The sequence below is a fragment of the Oryctolagus cuniculus genome, chromosome 15, assembly GCF_051225735.1.
Source record: "Oryctolagus cuniculus isolate XC-2025 breed Fujian yellow rabbit chromosome 15, ASM5122573v1, whole genome shotgun sequence".
NCBI classification, from domain to species: domain Eukaryota; kingdom Metazoa; phylum Chordata; class Mammalia; order Lagomorpha; family Leporidae; genus Oryctolagus; species Oryctolagus cuniculus.
This window is the reverse complement of record NC_142881.1, coordinates 41,825,796-41,848,978: the sequence shown is the minus strand read 5'-3', so window position 1 is coordinate 41,848,978 and position 23,183 is coordinate 41,825,796. Positions and strand designations below refer to the sequence as shown.

Here is a 23,183-nt window from a genome sequence, read left to right as displayed (position 1 = left end):
CTTACCAGTATAGAAGTCACTGTTGGTTTAAGGAAACTGATTAAATTAAATGTTGATGTCCCTAAAATTTGCTACATGAAATAGCCAAAGGAAATCACTGTAATTGTGAGTTGTTAGATATTTTTTGAAAGTATAATTTTACTTTTCAAATACATGAGGCTATGAGGGTTTTTTTTTAAGATTTATTTATTTGTTTGAAAGGGAGAGTTACACAGAGAAAGAAGGAGAGACAGAGAGAGAGAGAGAGAGAAGTCTTCCACCCACTGGTTCACTCCCCAGTTAGCCATTTCGGCTGAGGCTGTGCCAATCTGAAAGCAGACGCTAGGAGCTTCTTCCAGGTCTCCCACATGGGTGCAGGGGCCCAAGCACTTGGGCCATCTTCTACTGCTTTTCCAGGCCATAGCAGAGAAGTGGATCAGAAGTGGAGCAGCTGGGATGCAAACTGGTGCCCACATGGGATGTCGGCTCTGCACGCAGAGGCCTTACCTGCTACACCACAGCACCAGCCTCAAGACTATGAGTTTTTACTCTAAGGAATTAAAATCCAATTTAATTTTTTAGAATGGCAGTTGTCATCTTTTACTCTGATGCTGAATTCATTTTTTGTTACGTAAATATTTGTTGAACATCCACTACATGCTAGACACCTTGGGTACTGTAGTGAACCAAAAACCTTAAATAGTCCCTTTTCTAGTGGGAGGAGGAGAAATATGTGAATATCTATGTGAGATGATAGTTAATGCTGGGGAAGAAACATAAAGCAAGATGGGGGAAATAAAATCCATAAGGAGAGCTCTTGTATATAGTGTGACAGGTATGTGACAAGGAGAATTTTACCTAGAAGATACCTGAAGGTAGTGAAAGTGTGAGCCATGAGAATCTCTGCAGGGATAGCCAAACAGAAGGAGCTTCAGGTAGGACAGCCCCAGGGTGGACATTTTACACAGTTAAGAAGCCACTTGAGATGTCCATATCCCATATTAGAGTACCTAGGATTGATTCCAGCCTCTGCTCCTGATTCCATCTTCCTGCTAATGCGCACCTGGGGAGGCAACAGGAGATGTCTGAAGTAGTTGGGTCCCTGCCACCCATGTGGGAGGCCTGGATTGAGTTCCAGTCTCCTGGCATCAGCCTGGTCCAGACCCAGCTGTTATTAGCATTAGGGGAGTGAACCAGCAAACAGGAGATATCTCTCCACTCTCTCCCTTTCTCCCCCATCTCTTCTTTTCAAATAAATAAATGAGCCTCAAGGAATGGGAGGATTCACAAGAAGGTTAGTGTGGCTAGCTTAAGTGTATATGGAAGGGCAATAATGGAGATGAGAGCAGAGAAGAAGCAGGAATTATAACTATACAGGTCTTTGAGGGCCATGATAAAGACACTGAATTTTCTCTACATCAGAGGGAAAGCCACTTAAGGAAAAACAAGATCCATGGACATTTGAAGAGTGAAGCAGCTGATGGAAGATCACTTTTTCTTTCTGTCTCCCCCTCTTGGTGATACTCTGTTTTTCAAATAAAAAATTTTTTAAGAAAGTAGGGGCCAGCAATGGAGGTGGCTGGCACTGCACCAATATAAGTGGTATGTTGAGGAGTAGCTGCCTTGCAGGTGTACAAGGATTCCTCATTTTTGCATTAATTCTCAAGGATTCAGATTACTAGAGAAACTTGATTTCAAAGGTACAGCAGCAAGGATTTGCTGATGGGTTAAATATGGGGTGTGACAAAAGTAGAAGTAGGTTTATGAAGCAGATGGTAGGCTGGGAATCAAGAGCAGGCGTGTGGTTTTGAATGCCTAGCAGGTATTCAGGTGAACTGCTCACACAGCTGAGTACTGGAGATTTAAGGAGCAATGTCTAGGCTGTAAATGTATATTTGAAAATAAGCAGAAGAGAGGTGGCATTTAAAGCCATGGGATTGAGGTTCAAGACTGAACCCAGGGAAATTTAAATGTTTAGAGACTAGATAATAGGAGTAACCAGCAAGGAAGACTGAGAATGAAAAGGCCAGTAAGTGAGGAGAAAAAAAAAGCATTTATATTGTCCTTTATACCAAGAAAGTGTTTGAAAAAAAGAAGTGACCAGCTCTATCAAATGCTACCTATACAGTTTCATCTAAGAGTTGGCCAGTGGATTTAGCAATATGGAGGGCAAAGGTGACATTGACAGTACAAGTTTTTATAGGATGTTAGTAATCAAAGCCAGACTGGAAAAAGCTTGAGAAAAAAATGGTCAGAGAGGACACTCAGATTATGGGATTAGACCAGAGTTTCTAAATCAAGTCACAATCACCTCCCTAATGAGCTTTTATTTTCCCAAATTGTATTTTATTTTTAATTCACAAGTAACAAATGTACATATTTATTGGGCTCAATGTTATGTTTTGATATGTGGACATACTCTGGAGTGATCAAATCAGAATACATAGCAAATTCTAAGGAGTTTAAATTTTTTTCCTTACCCTGTCCTTTTTATGAAATTATAACATCACAGATAAACTTCTGTCAAATATTGAATATATTTATGCTTTATATATAAGATGACTAATAATTTATTGCCTGTAAGAATCAACTTTTTGCCTTTTTGGGGTGGTATCACTCCTATTGAGAATGGCCTGGGGTGGAAAATTTTTCAGAGTTTTTCTAGGAAGGGGCAAAGAATCTGGCTTGCAATTAAAGGGTAGGTTGAACAAAGATTTTATTGTTGTGTACTGTATTTCTAAGATAGACATATTATGTTTGTATGCTGATGGAAGCAATCTAGTAGAAAATGGAAAATTGATGCTGTAGGAATAAGACTAGACAGTTAACAGAAGTCATAGGCCTGATGAGAGACAGAGAATAGGGCCTTAGTGAAACTCAGGTAGTTCTCCCAAACAAAATAAAGGAAGGCAGGGATAGGAGATAATAACTTTGGAGGTGATAGGTGAGAGTGTAGAAGTCCCCTGTTGACTGATTTGTTTCCTAAGTGAAACAAGAAGCAAGACCATCCGCTGACATTGAGGAGGGATTGAAAATGAGGAAGGCTTTTGGAAAGAGAAAACTTACTGAAACTTTTTCACTATCATTGTAGGTAAACAAGTACTACACTTTTAAAATGTAAGCAAAATTATTCAGTCAAATAAATAATATCTTATGAATTAAAAATTATCTACATTGAAATAAAGTTACCATTTCTGAGTCTAGAACTATCTACTTTAAAGTTAAATGGTGGGGCTGGTGCTATGGTGCAGTAGGTTAAGCCTCTGCCTGTGGTGCCAGCATCCCATATGAGCACTGGTTCCAGTCCCAGCTGCTCCTCTTCTGATCCAGCTCTCTGCTATGGCCTGGAAAAGCAGTAGAAGATGGCCCAAGTGCTTGGGCCCCTGCACCCATGTGGGAGACCTGGATGAAGCTCCTAACTCCTGGTTTCGGATCAGCCCAGCTCCGGCCATTGCAATCATTTGGGGAGTGAAGCAGAGGCTGGAAGACCTTTCTGTCTTTTTCTCTCTGTGTCTGTAACTCTACCTCTCAAATAAATAAATAAAACCTTTAAAAATAAAAAGGTTCAGCTGGCGCCGCAGCTCACTAGGCTAATCCTCCGCCTTGCGGCGCCGGCACACCGGGTTCTAGTCCCGGTCGGGGCCCCAGATTCTGTCCCGGTTGCCCCTCTTCCAGGCCAGCCCTCTGCTGTGGCCAGGGAGTGCAGTGCAGGATGGCCCAAGTCCTTGGGCCCTGCACCCCCATGGGAGACCAGGGGAAGCACCTGGCTCCTGCCATCGGATAAGCGCAGTGCGCAGGCCGCAGTGCGCCGGCCGCAGCGGCCATTGGAGGGTGAACCAATGGCAAAAGGAAGACCTTTCTCTCTGTCTCTCTCTCTCACTGTCCACTCTGCCTGTCAAAAAAAAAAAAAAAAAAAAAAGGTTCAATGACTGCTGCCCCTTTGGAGTTGTGTTCTATAACAAGTTCATGATCTTCTACTTTATAATTAAATATCATACGCATATATTGCCATGCTGCTCCCCACTGTAGAGCTGTGAAGCTCAACACTTCTATATAGGAAAGTTGTGAATGTGGATGTAATCCTTTGGTAGTTACAGCTCTCCTTCTTGAGACATTCTCCATTTTTATCACATCTTTTCTATAATATAATAAGAAGAAATTAAAGAATTTATCAGGAGGAATTGTTTAAGTAAAACTAACTGTCCTCTCCCTACCCTCCAATGTAGGAAATAGATGGTGAACATTATATTTCTAAATGCTGGATGACTTTACACACAGACACAGATACACACACACAGAGAGAGAGAGAGAGAGAGATGAATTAGACAAATCTTTCTCTTAAAGCATCCTTAGGTGTATTAAGTTGGTAGATACCTGAAAATGGTAGGGTTGGGAGTAGAAATGATTGCTTTATGGTGAAGAAGTTTATCTAAGAGGGAAATTGGGAATTTTTGAACCTAATGTTTAAGGACAGGGGATTGGGGGTTTTCCTGCATCTGGTAAAGATGTTGCTCCCATTTGTAGGCCCTGCCCAGTTGGGATCTTGCTGCAGGTTATCTGAAGAGCTTTGCCTCTCAGATTGCAGAGAGATGAAAAGGATCTCAGTCCTTAGGGTACTGTTACTCCATGAGAATCATCTCTGGCTCAAGGCAGGGCAAGTTGCTTAACCTATATCAGAGGACCTGGGCAGAGAAGCAGCCATAATTATGACAACCTTATTTATATAAGTCCTACACTTCCCCAGTCTCCCTGCCACTGATAGCCTTGGATTTCTGCATGAATCCAAGAGCCAGAGAGAGGCATTAATAATGACTGAGATGGAGTTTCTTGTTATGTAGATAGTTTGCTCAGAGCACATAGTTTATGACCATCAGAGAAATAAGGCATCAGACATTCATCATACCCTAATGCTGTCGAACCTAACTCAAGTTGACCACACAGTATTCTAGATGCAAATACACCATTGTTTTGCACAGGGTAAAGAAATGCTTCCCACTTTGTTTTCAATACCATTATAATGGGTATCCAGGATATTCTGTCTGTACTCTTCTTAGGCACACATTTGAATAATATTATGAACCAGCTACTGATAATCTCAAAGCCATTTCCTTACTTTATAACTAGAGCTCAACACATCACCTTATAAACATGCTTTCACATGAGTTACTCCAGATAAATCACATTCACATTTGTTTAAAGTAAAGCTCATCTGTTATTTTTCTACCCACTCACTCAGCTAAAGGCTAAATGCATAGAGAGTCTTCTCCATTTACTTGAGTTGCCATCTACAGATGGCAGAGGCATGAAGACACTTAAGAAACAGTTCATCATGATGCTTTCTCAGAGACAAGAGATATCTAGAGATAGGGGACAGACAGGCCATGTTGGGGAAAGCAGAGGTCATGATAAGGTTTTCATTTCCTCCACACTAGTACATGCTTTGGAATGAGAGGTGAGGAGGAGCAGGGAAAGAACATGCACGTGCCTTCTTGTTTTATCCCTATTCTCCTTGCCAGAGGTAGACTGACAAATCTCTGCTCAGAGGAATATGGTTCTGACTTCTACAGATTCATCTGACAGAGCAAAGAGCTCGTGTTGAATGAACACAAGGATAGGAGCAGCAGCCCTTGTGGGGAGATTTGAGCATGAGACATAGTTTTTTTATTTCTGTTAAGAAAAAGAAAAACAAACTGATTTTAAGGATATGTAATAACATATCAAACTATTAAGAAAATCCATTAACTAGGAGACCTTTAAAAGTGTGCATTCCTTTCAGTAAAATCTGAGGACCTCTATGTGAGAGGCAGCATGGTGTGGGGAAAGAAATCTTCAAAGCTCCCCAGTCCTTATAATCACCCATCATACCCCACTTGTTTTGTATTACAAAGCTTATCCCACATCTTTTCCACTGCCTGTGCCACTCTGCTAGCAGGGAAATGGAGGAACTATGGCACCAGGATCATGTATGTGTAATGCAGGCCCAGATATTCCATTACAGTCTAATAAAAGCTCTATATAAGTGTGAAGGAAACATGAAACCAAGGTAACAACAGTATTTGAAAGGTGCCCCCTTTTTCCTGACCATACTTTCTCTTGTCTGGCCCCAAATAAACTGTATAATCTCATATAGGGAAGGTCATGTCTTAAATTCCTAATCTCTATAATTGGGGTAGAAGAAGAAATGGACCTCATTATTCCTTCTAGTCCTAAATTTCTGTCATCCATCCAAGGTTCATGCTTTATGTGCCAAACAAGGATCAGAACACTCTAAGAATCTTTGACTCCTAGGAGCTTACAGCCAAGTTGGAAAATAAAACTGATGTTCATTCAGTCAACAGATATTGACCGAAGAGCTACTTGTGGAGTGTGGGTATGTTTGACACATGGCTTGATGCTGGGTGGGGGTAGTGTGGAATATAAGAACTTTCCTCATGCACTTTATGATGTATTGGGGTAGACACAGGGAAATAAAAATGATAATAAAACTGTTGTGTAAGGAAAGGACAGAATATCTCAAATAGGCCTGACTGGGTGCGTGAGTGTATGTGTGGGGAGATTCCATAGAGATGCTGGTTAAAGGTACAGATTCATAGGGCCAGCGTTGTGGCATATTGGGTACATCCACTGTCTGCAATCCTGGCATCTCATATGTGATAGGGACCCTGACACCCATTGGGAGATCTGGAAGAAGCTCCTGGATCCTGGATTTGGCCTGGCTCTGCCTTGGCCATTGCAGTCACGGGGGCAGTGAACCAGAGGATGGAAGACCTCTCTCTGTGTCTCTGACTTCCAAATAAATAAACCAGCAGATGGAAAACTTCTCTGCCTTTTAAATCAAATGAAAATAAATTTCAAAATTTTAAAAATATTAAAAATAGAAAAAGATGTATAACAGAAAATACGTACCACACTATAATAAAGAGCAAATAAAATTGATGTAAGAGATGGTATTTATGTTAATCTTAAAAGCTAGACAGGACTTAGAAAGAACAGAAGGAGAAGAAAAATACAGAGCAAGTCAAAGGCAAGGGGATGCTCATAGTTGGTATGAATGTAAGGCACCTACTTTGGGGTAAGTTAATGCTCATGGGCCTAAATTTATTTCCCTATGATTGGCAGTTTTGTGAATCATCTTGTAGTGTTAGTCTACGTCGCAATCATTTTCATAGTTCTAAGGGGAAACTGCAATATGTAATGGAACCACTAGATGGCAATATATGGCTTTATAAATGGATGTTATTTTCATAGAAACTACATGCCTAATACCCAAAACAGAGTATACTTAAAGTTCCTCAGAAGACAGAAGGGTTGACACTAATTCCTTACACTTATGTCATTATTAAGATTTATAAAAAATGAGAAGAAAAATTGCTTATGCCTTTGATTTAGATTCACGGAAGTTTAACCCTTTACTGCCAGAGGGAGTTACTTTATAACAATGAAGTAAACACAGAATAATTTGCTTAGGGTCCAGTTCTGAACTAAAATGACACAACATCCCAAAGAGTTTAACCCCTAAACATACCAAGTCAATCATTCCTAAGGTAAGCATATGAGCCTATAATGTACCTCCACTGTGGGGACCCATGACCCGGCCATGGGCCCACATGCTAAGGCCTAGCTTGCTGACCATTGGCATTAGTTACTGCTGTGTGGATGTTTATGGTTTCTGTTGAGCTGTGATATCAGGACCGTTTCATAACCCCAGGCTAGAGTCAAAACAACTATGGCCTTGGGGCTTCCCGTACTTCTTTTCCCACTGACCAAGGCTGAGAAAACACCAGGTGGAAGCTTGTTGTTAGCGCCCGAGTCGCCTGCTACATGACCAGGAGCTTGATTGGATGAAGGCGCATGATCACCTTTATGGTTGGACGAGGAGCGCATGGACTGTGTGTGATCAGGCACCCGACTGGAGCGCCGCCGCATGGACTGTAGCATGGACTAAGCTTGCTTACATGCTTCATCAATGTTATACTATATAAGCTGTTTGTGATATGGTACAGGAGCTTCCCTTTTCTTTCGGAGCTCCCCTTGCTCAAGGGTTTCTTTTTCTATCCTGTTTAAATAAAAGTCTACTGAAGACCGATCAGCTGGGAGAAGTGTCGGTCCTTTGTGGGCAAGGGAGTGATACTCCACTAAAAAAGGAATGGAAAAGGATGGATACCCTTTTCCACATCTTACTTTCGAAAAATTCTGTCAACATTACCATTTTTATATAGAGAATAACTATTCCTTTCTTCAAATATGGATATTCAGAAAATTTAGATAAAAACAAAAATCAGGGGCCGGCACCATGGCCCCACTTGGTTAATCCTCCGCCCGCGGCACCGGCATCACATATGGGCCCCGGGTTCTAGTCCCGTTTGCTCCTCTTCCAGTCCAGCTCTCTACTGTGGCCCGGGAGTGCAGTGGAGGATAGCCCAAGTGCTTGGGCCCTGCACCCGCATGGGAGACCAGGAGGAAGCACCTGGCTCCTGGCTTCAGATGGGCGCAGCACCGGCCATGACGGCCGGCCATTTGGGGAGTGAACCAACAGAAGGAAGACCTTTCTCTCGTCTCTCTCTTTCATTGTCCATAACTCTACCTGTCAAATAAATTAAAAAAAAAAACTCTTTATAAAAAAATCATATCTGAGCAATAACCAATGTTATTATATTTGACGGACTATTTTTTTTAACTTTTATTTAATGAATATAAATTTCCAAAGTACAGCTTATGGATTAAAATGGCTTCCCCCCCATACCGTCCCTCCCACCCGCAGCCCTCCCCTTTCCCACTCCCTCTCCCCTTCCATTCACATCAAGATTCATTTTCGATTCTCTTTATATACAGAAGATCAGTTTAGCATACATTAAGTAAAGATTTCAACAGTTTGCTCCCACACAGAAACATAAAGTGAAAAATAATAGATGATTTTTTAAATGATGATGAAATCAGATCAGACCTATTGTCATGTTTAATCCCAGCGAGAGTCAAGTTAGGAATTGATAATTTCTTCTTCTTTTTTTTTTTTTTTACAGAAGATCAGTTTAGTATACATTAAGTAAAGATTTCAACAGTTTGCACCCCCATAGAAACACAAAGTGAAATATACTGTTTGAGTACTCATTATAGCATTAAATCTCAATGTACAGCACACTAAGGACAGAGATGCTACATGAGGAGTAAGTGCACAGTGACTCCTGTTGTTGACTTTACAAATTGACACTCCTGTCTATGGCATCAGTAATCTCCCTATGCGCCAGTCATGAGTTTCCAAGGCTATGGAAGCCCTCTGAGTTCTCCGATTCTTATCTTGTTTAGACAAGGTCATAGTCAAAGTGGAGGTTCTCTCCTCCCTTCAGAGAAAGGTACCTCCTTCTTTGAAGACCTGTTCTTTCCACTGGGATCTCACTCACAGAGATCTTTTGCCAGAGTGTCTTGGCTTTCCATGCCTGAAATACTCTCATGGGCTTTTCAGCCAGATCCGAATGCCTTTAGGGCTGATTCTGAGGCCAGAGTGCTATTTAGGACATCTGCCATTCTATGAGTCTGCTGAGTATCTCGCTTCCCATGTTGGATCACTCTCCCCTTTATTTATTCTATCGGTTAGTATTAGCAGGTACTAGACTTGTTTATGTGCTCCCTTTGACTCTTAGTCCTTTCATTATGATCAGTTGTGAACTGAAATTGATCACTTGGACTAGTGAGATGGTATTGGTACATGCCACCTTGATGGGATTAAATTGGAGTCCCCTGGTATGTTTCTAACTCTAACATTTGGGGCAAGTCAGCTTGAGCATGCTGACGGACTATTTTTGACAGGTTGAAAACAGACTCATCTTGATATATTAAAATGTTTTTAAATAGTTCTATGTTAATAGGTATACTATTACTTTGATAATCACCTGTTTTTCACAGGTAAATATTTACAAAATTTACATAAAGTGTTATGAGCTAAGTCATATTAATCGAAAGGTCTGATCTTGTCCCACAACATGGTTCTTCACAAAACTGACAAGATTGGCACCACTGAAACATGAGTGATGATTAGAGAGGACTTAAGCAAAGAAAAGAATGAAGACAACAGAACAGAACCTAACAAATGAGCTGATGGAAAATTCTTATCAGAAAAAGTATTCCAGGAGACTAGTTCAACAAAAACTCAGGCATTAATTCAAAAACAGTGAAAGAATATATGCCTGCTGGGGCCAGCACGATGGCACAGAGGGTTACCGCCCTGGCCTGAAGCACCGGCATCCCATATGGGCACCAGTTCAAGACCCGGCTGCTCCACTTCCAATCCATCTCTCTGTTATGGCCTGGGAAAGCAGTTATAAGATGGCCCAATCCTTGGGCCCCTGCACCTGCGTGGGACACCCAGAAGAAGCTCCTGGCTCCTGGCTTCTGATTGGCACAGCTCCGGCCATTGCAGCCAATTGGGGAGTGAACCAGTGGATGGAAGACCTCTCTCTGTCTCTGCCTCTCCTCTCTCTGTGTAACTCTGACTTTCAAATAAATAAATAAATAAATCTTTTTTTAAAAAAAGAATATATACCTGCTATTAAATAACACCACAAGAAAGGAGACATTGAAGCTGCTTTAAAAATTACATGAGTGATATGAAGACAGAGCCAAAAATAAATTTAAATAAATAAATAAAAACACAAAAAGTAAAAGTAAATAAATAAACCGCCAAAACCAAAGTTGAATGTGAGTTGAGAGGAAATGGCAGATACAGGAGGGAGACACTTTGTTTTTATATATTCTGAGATCATAGTAATGTGAACAGAATAAATTTTCAAATAAGTATTAGAAGGTAACTTACTGGAAAATCTGGATCTTCAAGTCAAAAGTGGGGATCATATTACATGAAAAGCTAAAATAAACCTATTAACAGTAAGATATATCTTTGTGAAATTATTGTACTCAACTATGAGCAGATATAAAGGAGATCCCTATAAAGTATTACTGAAAGCTACAAAGTAAAAAGGATGCACCAGACAAATGAAAACAAAAGAGCATTTCATTTATCAGTCAAGGTTGATTTAAAAGCAAGAGAACATTAACATGAGATTAAGGAGAGAACTTTTATGTCAAAAGTTATTATTGTAATGAAGGTCTGTTACGAATCAAAAAATCAAAAAGCAAAACTTGTCAAAAAGAAAATCAACCCATAAAAAACTGGATTGATTCTATATCTTAGCTATTGTGAATTGTGCTGCAATGAACATGGGGGTACAGATCTCTCTTTCATATGCTGATTTCTTTTGTTTTGGTAAATTTCCAGCAGTGGGATGGCTGGGTAGGTCTGTTTTCAGATTTCTGAGGTATCTCCATACTGTCTTCCACAGGGGCTACACCAGTTTACATTCCCACCAACAGTGCATTAGGGTACCTTTTCCCCCACATCCTTGACAGCATTCGTTGTTTGTTGATTTCTGTATGAGGTCCATTCTAACTGGAGTGAAGTGAAACCTCATTGTGGTTTTGATTTTTATTTCCCTGAGCACTTTTTCAAGTATCTGTTGGCCATTTCAATTTCCTCTCTTAAAAAATGCCTGTTCTAGGGGCCGGCCCTGTGGAGCAACGGGTTAATGCCCTGGCCTGAAGCATTGGCATCCCATATGGGCACCAGTTCTAGTCTCGCCTGCTCCACTTCCAATCCAGCTCTCTGCTATGGCCTGGGAAAGCAGCAGAAGATGGCCCAAGTCCTTGGATCCCTGTACCCATGTGGGAGACCTGGAGGAAGCTCCTGGCTCTTGCCTTCAGATTGGCACAGCTCCGGCTGTTGCAGCCACCTGGGGAGTGAACCAGCGGTTGGAAGACCTCTCTCTCTGTCTCTACCTCTCTCTATAACTCTGTCTTTCAAATAAATAAAAATAAACTGAAATGTGATCCCTGTTAAACATAAGAGTGGGAATAAGAGAGGGAAGAGATGTATAATTTGGGACATGCTCAAGCTGACTTGCCCCAAATGGTAGAGTTAGAAACATACCAGGGGATTCCAATTCAATCCCATCAAGGTGGCATGTACCAATGCCATCTCACTATTCCAAGTGATCAATTTCAGTTCAAAATTGATCATAATGAAAGGACTAAGAGTCAAAGGGAGCACATAAACATGTCTAGTACCTGCTAACACTAACCGACAGAATAAATAAAGGGGAGAGTGATCCAACATGGGAAGTGAGATACTCAGCAGACTCATAGAATGGCAGATGTCCTAAATAGCACTCTGGCCTCAGAATCAGCCCTAAAGGCATTCGGATCTGGCTGAAAAGCCCATGAGAGTATTTCAGGCATGGAAAGCCAAGACACTCTGGCAAAAGATCTCTGTGAGTGAGATCCCAGTGGAAAGAACAGGTCTTCAAAGAAGGAGGTACCTTTCTCTGAAGGGAGGAGAGAACCTCCACTTTGACTATGACCTTGTCTAAACAAGATAAGAATCGGAGAACTCAGAGGGCTTCCATAGCCTTGGAAACTCATGACTGGCGCATAGGGAGATTACTGATGCCATAGACAGGAGTGTCAATTTGTAAAGTCAACAACAGGAGTCACTGTGCACTTACTCCTCATGTAGGATCTCTGTCCTTAATGTGCTGTGCATTGAGATTTAATGCTATAACGAGTACTCAAACAATATATTTCACTTTGTGTTTCTATGTGGGTGCAAACTGTTGAAATCTGTACTTAATGCATACTATACTGATCCTCTGTAAAAAAAAAAAAAAAAGAAATTATCAATTCCCAACTTGACTCTCACTGGGATTAAACATGACAATAGGTCTGATCTGATCCCATCATCATTTAAAAAAAATCATCTATTATTTTTCACTTTATGTTTCTGTGTGGGAGCAAACTGTTGAAATCCTTACTTAATGTATGCTAAGCTGATCTTCTGTATATTAAGAGAATCGAAAATGAATCTTGATGTGAATGGAAGGGGAGAGGGAGTGGGAAAGGGGAGGGTTGTGGGTGGGAGGGACGGTATGGGGGGAAAGCCATTGTAATCCATAAATCGTACTCTGGAAATTTATATTCATTAAATAAAAGTTAAAAAAAAAAGAAAAACAAAAACAAAGAAATAAATATGGTGGAGCAGGTAAAAAAAAAAGAAAAAGAAAAATGAATGTCTGAGATCTCTGCCCTTTTCTCAACTGGATTGTTTCTTTTGTTGTTCAATTTCTTGAGCTCTTTATAGATTCTGGATGTTAACCCTTTATCAGTTGCATAGTTTGAAAATATTTTCTCCCATTCTGTTGGTTGCCTCTACACTTTGCTAAGTGTTTCTTTTGCAGTGCAGAATCTTCTCAGCTTTATGTAATTCCATTTGTGAATTTTTGCTTTGATTGCCTGTGCTTCTAGGGTCTTTTCCAAGTAGTCTTTGTCTAAGCAATGTCTTACAGTTTCCCCAATGTCCTCTTCTAGTAATTTGATGATACCGGGTCATAGATTTAGGTTCTTTATCCATTTTGAGTGGATTTTTGTGTTAGGTGTCTGGATAAAGAAATTATGGTATGTATATACTATGGAGTACTACTCAGCTATAAAAAAAATGAAATCCTTTCTTTTCTAATAAAATGCACGCAACTGGAAACCGTTACACTTAGTGAAAATATACCAGTCCCCAAAAGAAGGATACCATATTTTTTCCCTGATCTAACTAATAGAGTACATGAAACGTAATGTATTGAAGGGAAATGGAAATTTTGAGATTTGAGATTGTTTACAGCCCTTGTCTCTTCTGTTGAGGAACAGTGTTTTTTTTTTTCATACTATTTGTTGAACTCTTTTATTTAGTGTAGGGTTTATTTTATAATCATTAAGTAAACAAAATAGATCTTTCTAAAAATTAAGAGTGGGAATGGGAGAGGGAGGAGGAAGAAGGGTTGGAGCGTGGTCAGTAGGAGGGTAGGGTAGGAAGTATTACTATGTTCCTAAATCTGTATATATGAAATACATGAAACATGCATAACTTAAATAACATTTTAACAACAGAAAACTGCAATGATGGTAGATGTGCTATCTCTCTCTTCCCAACACAGTTCAAGTATATACACAGCAAAGAAGGATATAATTGGAATGGGCATTTAGTCTGGCAGTTAAAACAGTCATGATCCACAATGCAGTGCTTAGATTTGATTCTGGCCCTGGGACCTGACTGTAACTTCTCAAACTTTCCAACAATACAGACCTTAGGAAGCAGTGGTGATGACTCAAGCAATTAGGTTCCTGCATCTTATGTGGGAGACCTGGACTGTGTTGCCAGCTCCTGGCTACACCCTGGTTCACCCCCAAACATCACCACTTGTGGGCATTTCGGGGAGCAAACCAGTGGTATTTTCTCTGTGTCAAATAAATTTAAAAACTTTAAAAAGGATATATAAGATCTAAATAAAATTAATTAGCAGGCCCATAAACACATCATTGGAACCAGTCTGTGTTACGGTGTTATGTTTGAGATGTCACTAATAGACATACCAAAATGTAACACTGAAGGATCTCACTTGTTAGGCAAAACTATGTGGATTTTAAATGGCATAGATGAATTCACTGACCAATAAGTTGTATTTTAGCAAGTTCTCCAGGCAATCTGTATGCATATGTATCTCATTTTGGGCTAAAAACAGAAAAAGCAACAATCCTAACAGAAAATCCAGCAAAGACAGAAGGAACACTCTCTACCCAAACCCTTGCCACTCAAGCCCTTTATTTCAGGTCTGGGGACAACTATTGCCAAGCAATTTTTAAACTTCAAGATAAACAAGGCCTACCTTTTAGCCACACTGTTCAGTCACCTGAACAGATTTTTCAGACATCTAAACTTTTAACAACAAAACATTCTAATTTAAAACCAATGTTTCAATGTTTTCCCAACAGCAAAGTTATTAGATACCCAAACTGTCTCAAAGATTTATGACTTCAATTTTACAGCCTACATATACTACACTGGACTTCCCAGAAGACACCAGATTAAGGAGACAGAGGGCAGCTGGAGTACCAAAGAGGATGTCGAGTCATATTCCTGGACATGATTTAGGGTACTCTTCCTACCTGTTCAATAGAATCACACAGCAACATACTATTTGAAAACTAATAAATTAATAGAAAGTAAATGAACTAAAACCAACATATAAAACTAAGGAGTGGAAGTTAAAGCAATACATAAATAGAGTTTTTCAAATCTTGACCTAAGTACCAATAACTGATATTTTAATCAACAGGCCCATTGTCATTATAGAGATTTTCTTTCCTTAATCATATAAATCCATATATAATGAACATAGGATATGAAATTAATGAGGAAACAAGTTTGGTAAGTGATTCTATTAATGTGAATTTTACAGTGAATGAAGAAACGCAATCTGGACCAGTGGAATTAGAGTAGTTCCTCTGGTCTTTTGGAAACACATTTAATCATTCAACCAGTAATTCACTTATCTTACAAATATGCAATGAATACTCATTGTTTTTGATTATTCAGCAAACAATTTCTCTTCATGAAAGTATTTGCATTTATTTGGAGGAATTATTTTGTTCATATTAATTACACATGATGCTATAGGATAAAAATCAGGAAACCAGTAATCCCTGGCTGTGGGGTGGGAATAAGGCCCATGTCTTGTCAATAGAATGCCCTCTGCCTGAAATTTAAATCTTAGGGAGAGGTACAGTCAGCTTGATGTGATTATAATCCATTCTAAGGGTGGTGTTCTCATGGAATTGTTCCTACCTAGAATTTTTTCTATAGTTCTAGTTACAGAAGCTTGGGAGAAGGGAAAACAGGAAACTTTGGTCAAAAGATAAAGTTTCAATTATGCAAGAGCAATAAATCCTAGAGATTTACCAACAGCATAGTGATTATACTTAATGGCATTGTATTACTTAGAAATGGTTAAAAGGTAGATCTTATGTTAAGTATTTTCATCACAACAGAAAATTAATAATAATAGATAAAGAATGGAGATGCAAACTTTCAAGGGAGATGCAAACTTGCATCTTTATAAATTAGATGGCGGTGGTAGTTTCATGGGTGTATACTTATCTTCAAACTCATCAAATTGTATGTATTAAACATGAATAGTCTTTCAAATGTCAATCATATTTTAATAAGGTGTATTTTTTAAATGACTCATGTAAGGATTAGAAGATGAGACCAGCTGCTAAGACCCCCCTATAAGATGAACACTGTCAGCTAGGATTTCAGTACTTACAGTAAGGAAAACTGGTATGATAAAACTGAGCAAGTGTATCTTCTTAAAGAAAAATTATCCTCGCTGATCTCCTTAATATGTTACCTTTGTTTCTATGTCAGAATCCCCTCCTGATATTACAGAAATTCTAGCTATCAGACTCCCACAAAAGCGTTTGGCTGATACTACCATCCTACTTATCTCTGGACCCCAGAGCTGACTTAGAATATAAAGAAAGATACTTGCACATAAAGGCTATTTCTAAATTGACCACTGTGTAAAACAGAGCCTATTTGGGGGAAATATGGGAAATGAGATTCTTCACACATACTATTATCATCATAAATATTAAAAACAAAGCACACAAAGGATTCTATCTAAAGTAAATAATGCTAAAGCAAATAAATATCTAATAATGCTAAATTAAATAATATCTAAACACAAAGAATAAAATAATGTTAATTTGAAAGACAAAAACAAAAAAATTGTGATATTAAAGACTTATAAATGCCTCATGGAAAATTTTCTAAAGCCCTCAAATTAGAAATAACATATGAAAAAGAATAAAAAAAAAGAAAAAAGGAAATAACATGAATAACATGAAATGAGTACATGTCAAAGTAGTATTTAAGATCCTAAAATTTTTTAGATCCACATCAGTAGGTACTCACTTTATTCACTATGTTTTTTCTAACTTGCATATCTTATATATAGTATTTAGGCTGACCTACATGAAATTGCCAATATATGACCATTTTTAACCTACAAAAATGTAGATGCAAAATTGCAATTTTGTACAAGTCAACCTAGTAGCACATACAATATAATATTGTTTTCTATATTTTTTGTTTTTATATTATATTGTTTTACAATGTAATATTGTTTATATATTTATAAAATGAAGTCAAATAAATAATCCAACTTTAAAGTATTTTCATAAAATAAAAATTACATATATATAAAAACACATAAAGTATAAAAACATATAGCTGCAACAGAAGAGCAACTTTTTAACATATTCTGCCTAAGTTGCAATTCCAATCACCATATTCAGTGAAGCTAATAATCCTCTGTGCTCAATACTTCCTAGATTGCTGATACCATAAACAAGAGTGTCAGTTTGTTGAGTCAACAGCAGGAGTCACTATGCGCTTGCTCCTCATGTGGGATCTCTGTCCTTAGTGTGCTGTACATTGTGATTTAATGCTATGACTAGTACTCAAACAGTATTTTTACTTTGTGTTTCTGTGTGGGTGCAAACTGTTGAAATCTTTACTTAATATATGCTAAACTAATCTTCTGTATATAAAGACAATTGAAAATGAATCTTGATGTGAATGGAAGCGGGGAGGGAGAGGGAAAGGAGAGGGTTGTGGGTGGGAGGGAAGTTATGGGCGTGGAGGCCATTGTAATCCATAAGCTGTACTTTGGAAATTTATATTCATTAAATAAAAGTAAAAAAAAATTCCTAGAAAGTGACTCATGATAAATACTGAGAATTCATACAGCCAACTGAGGACACTACAAAACTTTTTATAAAATAGCATATGGTGGCAAATCATTAACTATTATCACCATATACAAGAATAATTTCACCAGTTCAAATGGACTGATATCTGAAACTTGAGAGGGTTAATTTATTACATGCAACTTTATTTTTACAAAGAGAAGCCTATTATCAAGTTCTTTCTCTGTTGAAATGGATCTGAGGTTGAGCTTATGAGGCAGAGGGCAAACAGACTGAGATGGCATAAAGAAATTATACTTGGTGGCATGGTCATCCCCTCCTAGTTTCCTCATCCTCTTTTTTTCACATTTTCCAGCTTTCCTTGAGAGCAACTGAGTCTTTGCCCAGTCTTCCACTGTACAGTAATACAATGAACTTTAAAAACAAAATTGAATGCTTTCTTGGAAACATGAGGAACTGGCAGCATGAGAAAAACTGTTCAGGGGAGTCTGTGTCTTTGGAGACTTCCCACTTGCCATTATCAGATTGATAAAATTGGCATTTTTGATTTTTGAAAAAAAAAATACTGATTTGGTAGCTTCTCTTCATGTGAAAATCGATTCAGGATTATAAAGTAATGACATCTGAATTCTGAAATAAAATATTATTTTCTATTTATCAATAAGCTGTCATATTTTCCTTAAATTATGTTGCTGGTATCTTTAATAAGATCATATTTTATTCTTTCTGAGATAGGAATTCCCTTAAATTTTATTTCTTTTACTGTAATTTTAACTGTTTTAGTCTAATTTTAGCTCCTTCAGCATGATTTTCTCAATCCCACCTCCAACACATCCTCTTAAGTCTCTCTTTCACAACAGGGCTACGCAATTGCCTGAATAGAAGTAAACATTTAAAGAGTAACCCACATAAGAAAAGCACAAAGAAATAGGCAAGCCAAGCAAAAACTTGTATATCTTCTTCTTTTCTCTAGAATGGCCACAAAGAAATGGCTCATTTTTAGGCCAAACCATAACAGATTCATCAGTAATACTGGCATTTTGAAGGCAGGAGTAATCAGAAAAAAGTGTTAAACTTTTAACTAGTTAAAAAACCAAATTCTATGAATTTGACTTCGGTATAGCCTATTATCATGAACTGGGCTGTATGATGTATTGATTTCTAAAATGTAAAAATAAATAAAATCTGTAATCTATCTTCCGCTAAGAGAGTTAAATCAAATTCATACTCTAACAGAGAAATCCTATTCCCCGGGGCAGGTAAACAGCAAAAGCAGACTCACAGTTCACGATGTCACCTTGAAGCTGCAGAATCTGAGGAACTGGCATCGTGAGGACAACAAGATCAAACTGCTCTGGGGAGCCTGTTTCCTTGGAGACTTCCCACTTGTCATTTCTCAGGTTGATTTGGGTCACACAGTGTCTGAAGTAGACTTCTGCACCTGCTCCAAAAGCAAAATCATCTTCACTTTATCAGAATTTTCCATACGAATGAAGGAAAAGTGAATAGTCAAACTGGATCCATTCAAGTGAACAGAATAGTGATGCTATACTTCCACAACCTGCAGCATTCTCTTTCCTTACATTCTTTTAAATACAGTGACAATTCCTCCCCTTTGGCACCCTTAGACCTCCCTAGCCATACCTCCCCTGGATAATAAAATATTGCTAAAATTAATTAGTATAATTAAAAAGTAACTATAGGCCAGCATGGCGGCTCACTGGGCTAATCCTCCGCCTGCGGCGCCGGCACCCCAGGTTCTAGTCCCGGTTGGAGCGCCAGATTCTGTCCCGGTTGCTCCTGTTTAAAATAACTCCATAATATATCTTGAAATCTGGTATTGTGTTACTTCCATACTTTTTCATTAGGTCAAGATCAGTTTGGCTATTCAGGATCTTTTGTGTTTCCATGTAAATTTTAGGATTAATTTCCCTAATTCTGTGAAAAATATTGCTGGTATTTTACTGAGGATTGTGTTGTATCTGTAAATCATTTTAGATATTTTGGACAGTTTAATCATGTTAATTATTTTAATTCACAAATATGGGAAATTTTTCCATTTTGTGTTGTGTGTGTGTATACACACACATGCATGCAACTTTTTTATATCCACAGCCAACTAATCTTTGATAAAGCCCCAAAAATACTACCTGGAGAAAGGGCAGTTTCTTCATTAAGTGGTTCTGGGAAAACTGAATTTCTACATGCAGAAGCCTGAAACAAGACTTCTATTCTCACCTTATACAGAAATCAACTCAAAATGGAACAAAGATCTAAATATAGGACCTACATCTATGAAACTACTAAAATAAAACATGGGGAAAATGCTTCAATACATTGGCACAAGCAATACTTTTATTGACTAAGACCCCAAATCACAAGGCAATAAAAGCAAAAATAGACAAATGGGGTTATATCAAACTAAGAAGTTTATACACAAAAAGGATCAACAGATTGAACAGATAATTGACAGAATGTGAACAATATTTGTAAACTGTGCACCTAGTATAGGATTAATATTCAAGGAACATCAAAAATTCAACAACAACAAAACAAACAATACAGTTAGAAATAGGCAAAAGATCTAAATAGGCATTTTTTCAAAAGGAGAAATAAAAATGGCCAAAAAGACATGAACAAATGCTCAGTATCATTAGCCATCATAAATATGCAAATCAAAATCACAGTTAAATAACACCTCACTCCAGTTAGAATATCTGTTCTCAAAAAGAGAAAAAATAAATCCTGGTGAGGATGTGAAGAAAAGAGAACACTTATACACTATTGATGACAAGATAAGTTAGTACAGTCATTACAAAGAACAGAATGGCAATTCTTAACTAAAAGGCATTTCTTGATAACAAAAGGAGTTGACCCATTACTCTCCAAATATCATGGGGAAGAACAATCAGGGGATCTTTATTCCAGATTACTTAAAGAAATAAGATGGCATTAACTTTTAATAGTCCCCCTTCCTCAGTCCAGGGACTAAATGATGAAAGAGAGGTTCTATGGGAATAAGGCATTATGAAGTTGTTCTCTTGAGCCACATGTCCCCTAATTTATAACATTAGGTGGGTTGGTAGCAATCTCATACTACAGGGAAGAAATTTAGAAGGAAAAGGAAGACCCTACCAAAAACAAAACAAAACAAAACAAAAAAACCCACAAAAGTTAAGTCAGAAAATATGAGAACTTCAAACTGCTCTCCATGGGTTAGTTAATAGGGAAAGACAACAGAGTCAGCTCTCTGCTGTGGCCCGGGAGTGCAGTGGAGGATGGCCCAAGTCCTGGGGCCCTGCACCCCATGGGAGACCAGGAGAAGCACCTGGCTCCTGCCTTCCGGTCAGCGCGGTGTGCCGGCCACAGTGGCCATTTGGGGGGTGAACCAACGGCAAAAGGAAGACCTTCCTCTCTCTCTCTCACTGTCCACTCTGCCTGTCAAAAAAAAAAAATTAAAAAAAAAAACAATCATACCTCCCTCTCCCTCCTCCCTCAATCCCCCTACTTCCTTTTTGTTTTTTTTCTTTTACAAAAACTTAATTTTATTCCACTCTATAATCACCAACTTAAAGCACCACTAACCATAATACTTTAACGAGTAAGACAGAGAAAGACAACACTTCCACAGGAGTATAAACTAGGGCTAAAAATAATAAGCAAATCACAAGATGCATATTTCATTCCTATACATTACTTTGTATTCTATATTAACTACTACATATCAGAGAAAACATAAGATATTTGTCTTTGGAGGCCTGGCTTATTTCACCAAGCAAAATTGTTCTCCACTTGCATCCATTTTGTTGTAAAAGACAGGATTTCAGCCTTTTTTTTTTATAGCTGGATAGTATTCCAGAGTGCATATATACCACATTTTTTTTAAAGATTTATTCATTTTACTTGAAAGTCACGGTTACACACAGAGAGAAGGAAAGAGAGAGAGAGAGAGAGAGAGAGAGAGAGAGAGAGGTCTTCCATCTGCTGGTTCACTCCCCAGATGGCCACAACAGCCAGAGCTGTGCCGATCCAAAGCCAGAAGCAAGGAGCTTCCTCCAGGTCTCCCATGCAGGTGCAGGAGCCCAAGGACTTGGGCCATCTTCTACTGCTTTCCCAGGCCACAGCAGAGAGCTAGATTGAAGTGGAGCAGCGAGGTCTCAAACCAGCACCTACATGGAATGCTGGCACTACGCCACAGCCCAGGCCCCATATACCACATTTTCTTAATCCAGTCATCAGTTGATGGACATCTGGCTTGATTCTGTTATCTTAGTTTTTGTGAATTGAGCTGCAATAAAATAACTCTTTCATATGCTGATTTCTTTTATTTGGGTAAATTCCCAAGAGTGGGATGGCTGGGTCATATAGTAGATCTATTTTCAGATTTCTAAGGGAACTCCATACTGTCTTCTATAATGGTTGTAGTAGTTGATATTCCCACCTATAGTGTATTAGGATACCATTTCCCCCACATCCTCATCAGCGTTTATTGTTTGTTGACTTCTGTATGAGAACCATTCTAAATAGTGAGGAAAAAAATCTCATTGTGCTTTTAAGTTGCATTTCCCTGATGGCTAGTGATGCAGAGCATTTTTTCATGTGTTTGTTGGCCACTTGTATTTCCTCCTTTGAAAAATATCTGCTCATGTCCTTTACTCATTTTGTAACAAGATTATTTGTTTTGTTGATGTTGAGTTTCTTGAGCTTTTTATAGATCCTGGATGTTAATCCTTTATCAGTTGCATAGTTTGCAAATATTTTTTCCCATTCTGTTGCATGCCTTTTCCTTATGTTGAGTGTTTTCTTTGCAAGCAGAAGCTTCTCAGCTATAGTTTTGGAATTTTTAGCCAGGTTATTAGGCAAGAAAAAGAAATTCAAAGGATTCAAATTGGAAAGGAAGAAGTCAAATTATCTCTATTTGCAGATGATATGATCCTATATATAGGGGTACCAAAAGATTCCACCAAGAGATTATTGGAATTTATAGGAGAGTTTGGTAAGTTTGCAGTATATAAAATCAACATACAAAAATCAATAGCCTTTGTGTACACAAACAATGCCATGGCTGAGAAAGAAGTTGTGAGATTAGGACCATTCACAATAACTACAAAAAAATTTAAATACCTTGGAATAAATTTAGTCAAGGATGTGAAAGATTTTTGCAATGAAAATTACAAAATATTAAAGAAAGAAAAATAAGAAGACACACAAAAAAATTGAAAAATCTTCCATGTTCATGGATTGAAAGAATTCATATCACCAAAATGTCCATACTATGCCAAGCAATTTACAGTTCAAATTTGATTGCAATCAAAATATCAAGGACATTCTTTTCAGATCTAGGAAAAACAATGCTAAAATTCATACAGAAAAACAAAAGACTCCAGATAGCTAAAGAAATATTAAATAACAAAAACAAAGCCAGAGGCATCACAATACTAGCTTTCAATACATACTACAGGGCAGTTATAATCAAAACAGCCTGATACTAGCACAAAAATAGACATGTAGACCAATGGAACATAACAGAAACCCCAGAAATTAATCTACTCAACCTCAAC

General features: G+C 38.3%; 1 protein-coding gene across 9 annotated transcripts in view; it reads right to left on the bottom strand.

Moving 5' to 3' along the window:
- The window catches only part of RNLS (renalase, FAD dependent amine oxidase), a 295,137-nt gene that overhangs the window by 265,313 nt on the left and 6,641 nt on the right, over nucleotides 1-23,183 (bottom strand). For all 9 annotated transcript variants that reach the window (XM_070057646.2, XM_008270153.5, XM_089314820.1 and 6 more), the window contains one exon: nucleotides 18,905-19,063. In XM_070057646.2, coding sequence (XP_069913747.2) covers nucleotides 18,905-19,063 — 159 coding nt within the window. The remainder of the gene's footprint in view (nucleotides 1-18,904; nucleotides 19,064-23,183) is intronic.